The sequence below is a fragment of the Rosa chinensis genome, chromosome 7 (genome assembly GCF_002994745.2).
Source record: "Rosa chinensis cultivar Old Blush chromosome 7, RchiOBHm-V2, whole genome shotgun sequence".
Classification (NCBI taxonomy): Eukaryota; Viridiplantae; Streptophyta; class Magnoliopsida; order Rosales; family Rosaceae; genus Rosa; species Rosa chinensis.
In genome coordinates, this window is record NC_037094.1 from 46,497,049 (window position 1) to 46,508,860 (window position 11,812).

Consider the following 11,812-nt stretch of genomic DNA (forward strand, 5'->3'; position numbering starts at 1 on the left):
ATATGTCTTCCCTCAGTCACGTTTGCTGCCGAGGGAACTGCCACCTTCTATACACCTCCCTATGTTCATAAGTATACACGAATTTTTCCATACGCAAATCAATATGTGAACCAAACAAAAAACAAATTATAACTTACTAATCTACCAATCGAGGTAATATTGTAACTGACAAATGAATATTTCATATATCAGATATTGTGGAATTACCTAATATGATGTTACAGTGTATGAAGCATACAATAGTTGAGACGAAGCAAAAAGGAAATCATGTTATGGTTGGAGCATTCAACTTTGTAGCAGATAAAAACAAAAAGGTTTTTTGTTGTATTCAACTTGATTGCAAAAAAATAATAATAAATAAAAAAAATCAAAATTTCATATTTTCTCTATAAAAGTATGAAGTTAAAATTCATTGTAGGTGACATAAAAATTTAACAGAAATTTTAGAGAAATTTCGGACAGAATTTCGGTGTGAATTTTTAAATATATATTGTGTGTGTAGATATTTCGGAAATTAAGAATTTCGTGCAAATGTACGGAAAATTTCGGGAAACTTCTGATGGAAATGATATAGCATATGAATTTCGTTTCGATACTTCAAAATTACGGAAATTTCGGCCGTTTCGGAGAAATTTAAAACCTTACTTAAGATAAACTTTTCTGCATGCAAACAACGTAAAAGACAAGACATAGACTTTTCTGCATGCAATTATTAAACGACATAAAAGAGAAGCATAGAAGTCTTTACAAAGGCCTTCTAGTTTCCTCCACTAAAACATAAAAGATAAGGCATATCTGTTCTAGATAAGAAAATGAAGACTATGGACCATACTGTTGATATAGTCAGAAAGTCGGTAAAATGACGCAGTTAACATGACGTACTCAACTTTCTTGTTTTCCTATATTAGATGGAGGAAGGCACTTAAATTTTTTCCACAGAGATTGAAGCTTTTTCTTCCACATAGTACTGCTTCAGTATAAGTTACCATCCATCAGTTATGGAAAGAATGGGATTCAAAATCCGTGTTCCCATGGTGGTGATGGTGGCTGTGGTTATATGTCTTCCCTCAGTCACGTTTGCTGCCGAGGGAACTGCCACCTTCTATACACCTCCCTATGTTCGTAAGTATACGAATTTTCCCATACGCAAATCAATATGTGAACCAAACAAAAAACAAATTATAACTTACTAATCTACCAATCGAGGCAATATTGTAACTGACAAATGCATGAATATTTCATATCTGTCCAGCTTCGTCATGCTATGGAAACCAGAACGATGGGGTGATGATAGCTGCAGCAAGCGATGTCATTTGGGGAAACAAAGCGGCTTGTGGAAGAAAGTATACAGTGAAATGCATTGGAGGCACTAACCAAGGTGTACCACAACCTTGCAAGGGTAACAGCGTTGTCGTAAAGATTGTCGATTATTGTCCTCCTGGATGCCATGGAACTATAGATCTCTCCAAAGAAGCCTTTTCTGCCATTGCTAATCCTGATGCTGGAAAAATCAAGATTGAGTATACTCAGTAAGTACCTATTACCAATTTGTACTTTTGTTTTATAGTAAATTAAACTTGTTGATTGTGTATGAAAACTAACAAGTTTAATGACTTGAACTCTATATATCAGCCTCTATAACTAAATAGAACATTAAAGTACTTGGTAGAAAGTTTAATTGTTTCAACATTTTATTACATGCAGGGTTTGAAGGCAACTCTCATAGTGTCTCGGAATAATAATGACGTCAATCAAGGGCCACTTGTAATAAGAAAAACCAGTACACCTGGGAAATATCATGTTATTATGAATAAACATATCTAGATGATTAAATAAACAGAGAGACCTCACTCCATTTCAAGTGTTCAATTACAATTATAATAGTTTTCAATAATTTCTACTCTATTTCCTTGTATATTTTGCATCTTCTAAAAATTTGAGTTCCAACAATAACTATACAATAGTTATTCAAAAAAAAAAAAAAATCCTGCGTTCTGGTGCTCTGCTAGAGTTGTTGGGATGCCGACCTCGGTTTGGCGTCTCTTGCATCTGCTCTATTGCTATGGAGAAATCGAGTTTTGGTTTAGGGCTCCTCCTCCTTTTCATCTTCACTGGTGGAAGGGATGGTTTCTGTCTGAGGAGAGGAAGGATTTTAAGAGGGGATTTGCATTGTATGGTGTTGATGAAGGATCAGAGGTGCTGGAGTCCGGTAGAGAAAATTGGTGGCAGGTCGTTTGCAGTTGTGTTATGTGGCCTGGTATGAGGTTCGCGGTGGAGCGTCTTGTAGACGCTCGTTGACAGGTGTTTTCAGCCAAATAGAAATCGTTACGTACGTGATCCACTCATGAACATCTAAAAACTAAACGGTCAATATGGCGATATGTGACTAAAAAAAAAAAATCTCATAAGCGATCCCTTAAAATGACCAAAAATTGAATCCCTCACTAGAAGAAGTTTGCACATCATGTGGCGAATGAATAAAAGCTATATAGGTTTGTATATGATGTGTAATATATATATATATATATATATATATATATTTATATAGGAAAGCACTTTCTTATTCCCTGCTTTTGTAGGGAACTATGCACTTTTGTGCTTTTTTTTTTTTTTTTTTTTTTTTTTTTTTTTTTTTGGCGCCTATTTGCTATGTATGTTTCATATTTCATAGTAGGGCTGCCACTTGGTTTGGTAATTACCAAACCGATCGAATACCAACCGATGTTTTAGGTTTGGTAAACCGACTTTTTGGTAACTGAGACAGATAAAACCAAAATCGAAAATTACTGAAAAAGTTGGTTTGGTTTTGATAAATACCGAATCTACCAATTATCTAAATGTTAGATTTATATACTACAGTTTTCAATACACATACATATATATTAAGAAATAAACATAAAAACTTTTATAATAGTACGTATGAACATTACTACATATACTATATTAATAGTATATGTATTTTAAGTAACCTGGTCAACGATGGTTAAATAACCTAGTGTTATTGAAAATTGCTAAAACTTGATGTCATATATACAAAAGAAAGCTATAATTAGTAGATGAATACAAAGTTTATGACTATAAAATTCAAAAACCTAGTTTTGTTCATTCTAATTTATATTATAAAGAATTAGTTGTTCTAAAGTTGGTAATACCAAAAACCGAAATACCGAATTTAGTAGATATAATTAACAACCGAAAATTTTGGTTGGTAATTGGTAGCTCAGTTTTGAAACCGAAAGCTTTGGTTTTGAAGTTGGTAATACCTATAACCGATTCGAACCGACCGAGTGACAGCCCTAGTTCATAGGCTCTCTTTTAATAAGTGAGCATTGGATGTAATAGTGAGTGGTGCCAGCATGCATGCCAGTTTTCTTACTTGCCCCTTGTGTTGGCAGTGGAAGATATGTATTCGTTCCATATGTATTCGTGCCCCTTGTTTTGGCTTGAGTTGAATGAAAATCGCTATGTTTTGATTAAAAATAAAATAAAAACATGCACTAGAATTTTCCTAATATTTGATACCATGAGGTACACGCTTCTCTAGTTATTTCTATTTCTTGGTTGCTAATGTTTTGGCTGATCGCTTGTCTATTGAGATTCATACGGCCCATATGTTCTTTTTTCGTTCAATTCATAATATCGATCAGGAGAGGTGCAACATGATGCTTTCTTATCATATCCATGTCTCACAGTATAATGACTGAATGAGTTCAACTAATCAAAATAAATTTGGGTCAAATTTTCTTCAGGATTTACCATTAAAAAACAAAAAACCACCACAAGTTCAAACCGTCTCCGAGGAAAGAAAAGTAAAAAAGTAAATTTTTCTTCGGGGATATAGATAAACAACTTTACAAATATTATAACCCTTGGGCAAAAACAACTTCCATTAATATGAGCATTGTACATACAAGCACAATACAGTACAGATTTTTAGTTCAAGCAGTGATAGCTGCTACTGCTAATCAGCTTCTACTGGCTGATTTTGCAGTACTTGTAGCCCATCTACATTGTTCCCAATAGACTTCTTACAATTATACAATACATGCCATTCTTTTAACTACCTTACTTTCCACACTATCAAAGCTACAAAAGATTACTCGGCCGCACCAAGCCTTCCCGAGTATCAAAAAAGCTTAGAAATGACTTCATGATCTGTTATAAGCACGACCATACTGCAAAAAACTACTTGACAGTACATTTACAATCTAATTCAACTAGCTATGGCTGCTGTTAAACTTACATTACCTGATATCTTCCTCAGCTTGTAGTACTTGGAGTTGCCATCTGAGGTGTTCCCAATCTCCTCTTAAACCTACCGATTCTCTTCCTAGAATATACTCGGTTACAACTCAACCGGTTCTTATCTTCCAAAGGCAGAAAACACTTGGTTACATCAGGAAAAGAGACTACCACTTCGGATTTAGGATTCTTTAGGAACTGTTCTAATGTGCTCGAGTCTTTGCTGCTCTAGTTTCCTGCCTGCACTTTAAGGCCTATTCTTCTAACGGAACCTTTCATATTAGAATCTTATACCTTGAAGTACACGCTTCTCTAGTTATTTCTATTTCTTGGTTGCTAAAGTTTGTTTTACCTTTTGTTTTGGCTGGACGCTTGTCGATTTTTGTAGCTATTAGCTTTGGTTTGTTAGCTGGTGTTTGATCACTTTGATTTGGCTTTGTACGATGATTATGTTAGAAGTTGTTTGGGCTTCATTTACTAATATCATTTATATATACTCCAAACTCATTCATCATCTCCGGAGCGCAGACATAATTGCAAAGGAGGTTTCAGACAGCATGTTCCACAGGGCAGTAACTACTAACCACATCTCTAGTTAAGTTCACATTAACCATATGCCATAGGATTTGTCGAAAATTCTTCAAGTAAATGCTGCATCATTTTCAACAGCGTAGTCCAGAAAGACTTGTACACATTGAGATTCATACAGCCCATATGTTCTTTTTTCGTTTAATTCATACATAACATCGATTAGGAGAGGTGCAGCATGATTCTTGTTCATCATATCCATGTCTTACAGTATAATGACTGAATGAGTTCAACGCCATCATTGATCCACTAATCAAAATAAACTGGGTCAAACTTTATTCAGGATTTACCATAAAAAAAAAACACCACGAGTTCAGACCATCTCCGAGGAAAAAAACAGTAAAAAAGTAAACCTTTCTTCAGGGATATAGATAAACAACTTTACACATATAACCCTTGGGCAAAAACAACTTCCATTAATATGAACATAGTACATACAAGCACAATATAGTACATATTTTTAGTTCAAGCAGTGATAGCTGCTAATCAGCTTCTACTGGCTGTTATCCTTCCTGATCTTGTAGTACTTGTAGCCCATCTGCATTGTTCCCAATAGACTTCTTAGTTCTTACAACTATTTCAACTACCTTACTTTCCACACTATCAAAGCTCCAAAAGATTACTCGGCCGCACCAAGCGTTCCCAAGTATCCAAAAAGCTTTAGAGATGACTTCATGATCTGTTATAAGCACGACCATTCTGCCAAAAACTACTTGACAATACATTTACAATCTAATTCAACTAGCTATGGCTGCTGTTAAACTTACATTACCTGATATCTTCCTTCGCTTGTAGTACTTGGAGTTGACATCTGCGGTGTTCCCAATCTCCTCTTTAAACTACCAGTTCTCTTCCTAGAATATACTCGGTTACAACTCAACCGGTTCTTATCTTCCAAAGGCAGAATGCACTTGGTTACATCAGGAAAAGGGACTACCATTTCGGATTTAGGATTCTTCAGGAATTGGTCACAAGACCAGGAAAGAGGATTCAGATTAGCATCAGAAACAAAACCAGCAGAATCCAATTCTACCTGGCTCTTTTCTGCCTCTGGTGACATGCATCTTGGCAAATCCAAAAAACCAAGCAGTGTGTCCACAGTGATGTTTATGTTATCATCAATTACCATCACAACCAGCTCTTCCCACACATCTCTAATCGGGCACGTCCACTCCTTGATCTGCTCCTCAAACCCCTCCTTGTCCCGCACGTCATACCAAATCTGCTTCAGGGAAACACCAGCAATGTACCATTCTTGCTTGTATTTCTGAATCAGCTCAAGAAACACCCAAATCCCACGCTGCCGCCAATTGTCTGTAACCTCATCCCAGTCCTGAGTAATTCGCAGAGTGTCAATTCCAGTCTTGAGCTCGTCCCCCAGATCCGGAAAGAAGATCATCCTCTCCTCTGAAATGATAATACATATCAATCTCAACTGATATACCAAATAAAACATCGATTTTAAAGAAACTTATACAGATTATATTTCAGGTGTCACAATACATTATTACACTAACAACTTTCTAAGTCTGCTCTGTCTCAACTCTCAAGAGACAAAATCAAAATCCATTCTATAGTTTGAGGAACATGCACTGAAAAGAAACTATCAGTACTAGTTTGATAAATTTGCATGGCATTATCGAAATGTCAAACTCAAAACCTGAATCAGCATCATGATCAAAGATGACACCTTCCCACCAAGCATCATTATGAAACACATCAACACAGAGACCATACTGAAGCCTAGATTTTGATAACTCGATCTTCGGCGGCAACGGCCGTATATTCCCCCGATAGCAAGTCCGGTCCACATTGCCGGAATCAATGCCATCCAAAATGGGTGAAACGGAAACAACATCAACAAGACTATCACCATGATCGTTCAGAAAATGATGGTACTGAACGTGACGACGTCGTTTGCAGTCGACGGAAATTACAGTCCCCGGGTGCCAGGAGCCCTGAAACCCTTCTTCTTCACTCCTCATTTCGACTTTGGCATTTCTGAGTAGCTTTCTGTGAGTAGGCTGCTTTCTCTTCCTGGATTCTGATGCAGCCATTGAAGGTGAGAGCCAAGGTTTAAGTCGGGAAGTGGTAGGAATTGGAATTTAATCCAGAATGAGTAACTGGGACAGGGTCATTAGGGATTTTGATTTTGAAGGACTAGCGAGGGGAAAATTTAGTGACCCGAAAAAATATTTTGGGTGGAAGAACAGATCAATGCAATCAAGGTGAAGAAGAACGGTGAAAGAGATAGTGAGGTGGGTGTTGGACTGTTGGTGAAAGACTGCGAGAGGCTCTCTCTCTCTCTATTTTTATTTTTATTTTTTTAATTTGATTGCTTCTTCTCCTTTGAGGCAAACAATCAACTAAATATTTTTTTTGTTAAACATTTATATTATCAATTAAACACTCACATAAACACTCTTATCACAACAACCACAACAACAATAACAACAACAAAAAATCAGAGAGAGAGAGGGGGACACAATTCCATTGTTAAAAGTTGGCCGCACATTGTATATCCAGTAAGGTCAAATTTGGCTTGAAAACGGTTCAGTAGTGTTTTGGTTCTCCAGCATTAGCTTTTTAGTTCATCAACAGTACCTTTTGAGTTTTCTAATAGTAACGTTTTGGTTCGTGAACAATGACTTTTTGAAAGGTACCAATAGTCTTTCAAAAGATTATTGTGAATACTAATAATTCTTTGGGAGGATGGCTGTAATCCCCTGAAAATTCGTTATTAATTTCTGATGATTTCCCAAAAATTATTAAGCTGGTTGCTAGTAGGATTACGTGGTTAGGGGGTGAAATGAAAGTGTTTCGGACGAATAATTACTCGAAAAGTTTTATTTCAAACAGTCAAAATTTTACTTTTTATACGTTGAGTTTCTCCGAAAACTTTCTCCACAGAAATTATGGAACGTGTTGATATGAGTTCATGGACATGCGAAATGTGAAAATCGGAAATCGTATGAAGAAGTTATGGTCAGTGGAAGTTTTTACTATCTTGGGAAATTCCTATAAATAGAAAAATTCTGGAAATTATTTTCATAATTTATTTTTGGAAAGTTTGCAAATTCGAAAACCCTAAAAATCTCTCTAGAAAACCCTAGCCGACCTAGACCGCTACAGACCCGGCCCTGGTGTAGGGCCCAAATTTAGTAGATGGAGCTAAAAAAAAAAACCGAAATCTGAAGTCGCGCACGCTAGGGCTGCACGAGGATTGGATTGGATCGGTTTTGACTCCAAACCGTCTCTATGCCAAAGTAAGCGGTTTAGACATTTTAGACAACCGGTCATCGAAGAAAATAAACTTAATCTGATCCAATCCAATCCATTTAAAGATGGTTTGGTTTGGTTCGGTCGGTAAGCCGGTTTTAACCTATATAGCATTGACGTTTTGTTTACGAAAAATTCATAGTAAAAATACTAAAACTCAATCTCAATAATAAAAATTTAATAATCAAAATCCAAAACTAATTATATTCAAAGAACAAAATCCAAAATAGTTTCAAAATGATTCACTTATTTGGATTTTAAGCCTTTTGGGTCTAGGATTCAATATGGTAGTATATCATTTTGAGAATCAAATTATAATTGGAGATTTATAACTTACTTATAAAAGACTACCCACAAATATATATATATATATATATATATATATATTATGTATATAAATTTAAATTTTTTTCCTATTATATTTAATACATATCGGTCGGTTCAGGTTTCGCTGTTTAAGTAAAAGAAAAACCAAACCAAGCCAATTCATAAACAGTTTGGTTCGGTATTGAACTGGCTTTCATATTTTAACCCTAAAAAACCTTAACCAAACCATATTTACCGGTCGGTTTCGACCTGTTTGTACCGTGTTTTGCACACCCCTAGCGCGCGCGCGCTCTTCTTTCTCTTCGACAGAACCCGTCTTCAACTCTTCATCTTCTAATTCTTCTCTTCTTCCTCTCAATTCACAACTCCCAAGTCTCATTAATCATGGAGCAAATTGAGCAATATACCCATTACCAATTTATGGAGAAGACAATTCACCTTCTCCAAAATCTCTCTATAAATAGGCTAGCAATTCCTCTAAATTTTCCATCGTCTCTCTCTCAATCTCAATCTCCGTCTCTCAACCTCTCAATGTTGTTGTTTTGCTTGTTCACAAATCACGGGCTTTGTTCAATTCTCGTCGTCCAATTTGGATTTTGGATATTTGGATTAGGTGGTCTACAAATCCTGAAATCTAGTTGTTTGTGCAGTGTAGAACATCAGAATTGCAGACATTGGAAATAGTAGAATCATGTAGTTTCACACTTTAGTTAGTCTTGCCATTGTTAATTGTTGTGTTTTATGCGAAATTGCGAATCATTCGACATGTTTCCTTGATAATATTTTACTGATTTTATCTTATTCATGTTATGTATAAGACAACAATCACAGCATTATGGTGTCATTGGTATGAAACTGTGAACAAAGTCAAGGACTCAAGGAGGTAGGTTTGCGTAGACAGCGTATTAGATTTCTCATATCTCTATTGTTCAATTGATATTTGTCTATTTGTTTTTTATTAGAGTAATGTTTCCTAAGAAATACGCTTCTGGTAGTGAAAAAAGAAAAAGAAAAAAACAGGAAGAAGATTTTATAAGCTCCCAAAGAAGGAGTTGAAGATATAGGTGAACATGAAAATGTTCAAATAAAAAATATGGAAGAAACAAATGTGCTTGAAAGTGAGAATATTGAAATAAATCGCGTGATCGAGTGAACCTTTAGAAGGTACAATGCCTTTGAATATATATGATCCTAGAGTTTGGGATAGTTTAGATGGAAAAATGAGAGATCTTCTTGTTGAAAAAGGTCCTATTAGAGAAACCAATATTGTTTTTCCTAAGGATAATTTAAATAGGGGGTTCTCTTTGGATTATTTTTCTCAAAAGATGAGTAATGGTGAACATTCCGATAGAAAATGGTTGGTTTACTCAAAAGATTTGGATATAGTATTTTGTTTTTGTTGTAAAGTTGTAAGAAAAGCTCATTCTAGGAGTCAATTAGCAAGTGAAGGAATTAATGATTGAAAACATTTGGGGGATAAGCTTAAACAACATGAAAAGAGTCACGACACCTCTCTAACCTTAGAGCTTGGAATGAGCTACAAGTGAGATTGAGCACAAATCAAACAATTGATAAAGAATTACAAAAGTAAATCAAGAAAGATACAGAGCATTGGAAAGAAGTCATGGTCAGAGTAGTTAGTGTTATTAAACGTCTTGCTATGAATAGTATAGCCTTTTGTAGAACAAATGAAAAAAATCTATGAAGATTCAAATGGAAATTTCTTAGGCTTTCTTGAATCAATAAGAGAGTTTGATCCAATAATGAAGCATCATTTTCGACTCATTCAAAATAAAAATATTCATTATCATTATCTTAGTCATAAAATACAAAATGAATTGATAGCTATGTTGGCATCAAGTGTCAAGAGTGCTATTATAAAGAAGATTAAAGAGGCTAAATATTTTTCTGTGATTCTTGATTGCACCCCTGATGCTAGTCACCAAGACCAAATGACTTTGATAATAAGATGTGTAGATGTTGCAAGTTGCCCAGTAAAAGTAGAAGAGTATTTTTTTGGAGTTTTTAAATGTAGAAGATACATCGGGTTTGGGTCTTTTTAATAACCTACAAGCTGCTCTAAGTTCTCTTGATTTAGATATTGATGATGTGAGGGGACAAGGTTATGATAATGGTTCCAATATGAGAGGAAAACACCAAGGTGTTCAGAAAAGGTTACTTAACATAAATCCTAGAGCTTTTTATATGTCATGTGGTTGTCACTCTCTTAATTAATTTAGTACTTTGTGATATGGCAAACTCTTGTCTAAAAGGAAACTCATTTTTTGGAGCATGTCAGGCAATTTACAATGTGTTTGCTAATTCAACAAAGCGATGGAACATTTTACTTGAATATGTAGATGAATAAACTTTGAAATCTTTGTCGGCTACGCGGTGGGAAAGTCGTATTGAAAATGTGAAAGCAATAAAAAGTCAATTTCCCAAAATAAAAGAAGCTTTAATCAAACTTGCTGAAGTTGGTGATGCATATGATAATCATTTGAGTTGGGAAGTTGGAAAATTATTAGATGGCGAATTTTCAAGTTTTGATTTCATTTTAAGTTTGGTTATATGGCATGATATTTTGCACAAAATAAACATGGTGAGCAAAAATTTACAGGTTGGAGATATGATTCTTGATGTTGCTATTACAAGTTGAAGAGGGTTGATTTCATTTTTTGAAAAATATAGAGAAGATGGATTTAATTCTGCTATAGTTGATGCTAAAGAAATTGCAAATGAAATGGGAATTGAGCCTGTATTTCCTGTGAAGCGTAGGGTTATAAGAATGAAACATTTTGATGAGATTCCTTATACAGATAGAGAACAACAATCAGCTTAAGAAGATTTTAGAACTGATTACTTTCTTGTCTTAGTTGATATGGCTCTTTCTCAATTAAAGAGTAGATTTGAACAAATGGAAAGTTTTGAATATGTTTTGGCTTCTTGTTTGATGCATCACGGTTGGTTTCATTGGATGATGAAGAAATGAAAAATTGTTGTTTGAAACTTGAACTTGCTTTGAAACATGGTGAGGTGTCTGATATTGATGCAAAATATTTGCTTTCTGAGTTACAAATATTACAGGAAATGCTGCCAAATGAAGCATATAAAACAGGAAAACCATGGAATTCCATTAAAATTATGGAGTTTGCAAAAAAAAATGGATATGTTTCCAAATGCATGTTTTGGTTGCTTATAGAATTTTGTTGACTGTACCTGTTACAGTGGCATCTGCGGAAAGAAGTTTTTCAAAAATAAAGTTATTAAAATCTTATTTGTGGACAATGATGACTCAAGATAGGTTGAATGGTTTAGCAATCTTGAGTATTGAAAAGAATATGTTGAAAAATGTTGAGGTTGAGCACATAATTGA

General features: G+C 35.0%; 2 protein-coding genes across 2 annotated transcripts; one reads left to right on the plus strand and one right to left on the minus strand.

Annotated features, from left to right (window-relative positions):
• The first annotated feature begins 922 nt into the window (after window positions 1-922).
• On the plus strand, window positions 923-1,903 carry LOC112180369 (EG45-like domain containing protein). Its single transcript, XM_024318896.2, has 3 exons — window positions 923-1,122; window positions 1,253-1,529; window positions 1,705-1,903. Exons 1-3 carry the CDS (start codon window positions 999-1,001, stop codon window positions 1,709-1,711), a joined length of 408 nt encoding a protein of 135 aa, XP_024174664.1. The 5' UTR covers window positions 923-998; the 3' UTR covers window positions 1,712-1,903.
• Window positions 1,904-5,226: 3,323 nt separating this feature from the next.
• LOC112180581 lies at window positions 5,227-7,165 on the minus strand. Its single transcript, XM_040511730.1, has 3 exons — window positions 6,491-7,165; window positions 5,603-6,237; window positions 5,227-5,368 (listed from the first exon to the last, which is right to left on the minus strand). Exons 1-3 carry the CDS (start codon window positions 6,885-6,887, stop codon window positions 5,324-5,326), a joined length of 1,077 nt encoding a protein of 358 aa, XP_040367664.1. The 5' UTR covers window positions 6,888-7,165; the 3' UTR covers window positions 5,227-5,323.
• Window positions 7,166-11,812: the final 4,647 nt, after the last annotated feature.

Bases quoted from the DNA above. Each gene is read 5' to 3' on its own strand.
- LOC112180369 (XM_024318896.2), top strand. From the start codon at position 999: ATGGAAAGAATGGGATTCAAAATCCGTGTTCCCATGGTGGTGATGGTG. The intron at 1,123-1,252 runs GTAAGTATACGA...ATATCTGTCCAG, and splicing joins CTATACACCTCCCTATGTTC to CTTCGTCATGCTATGGAAAC.
- LOC112180581 (XM_040511730.1), bottom strand. From the start codon at position 6,887: ATGGCTGCATCAGAATCCAGGAAGAGAAAGCAGCCTACTCACAGAAAG. The intron at 6,238-6,490 runs GTTTTGAGTTTG...TTATCATTTCAG, and splicing joins TGATCATGATGCTGATTCAG to AGGAGAGGATGATCTTCTTT. The intron at 5,369-5,602 runs GTAATGTAAGTT...GGAACAATGCAG, and splicing joins CAAGCGAAGGAAGATATCAG to ATGGGCTACAAGTACTACAA.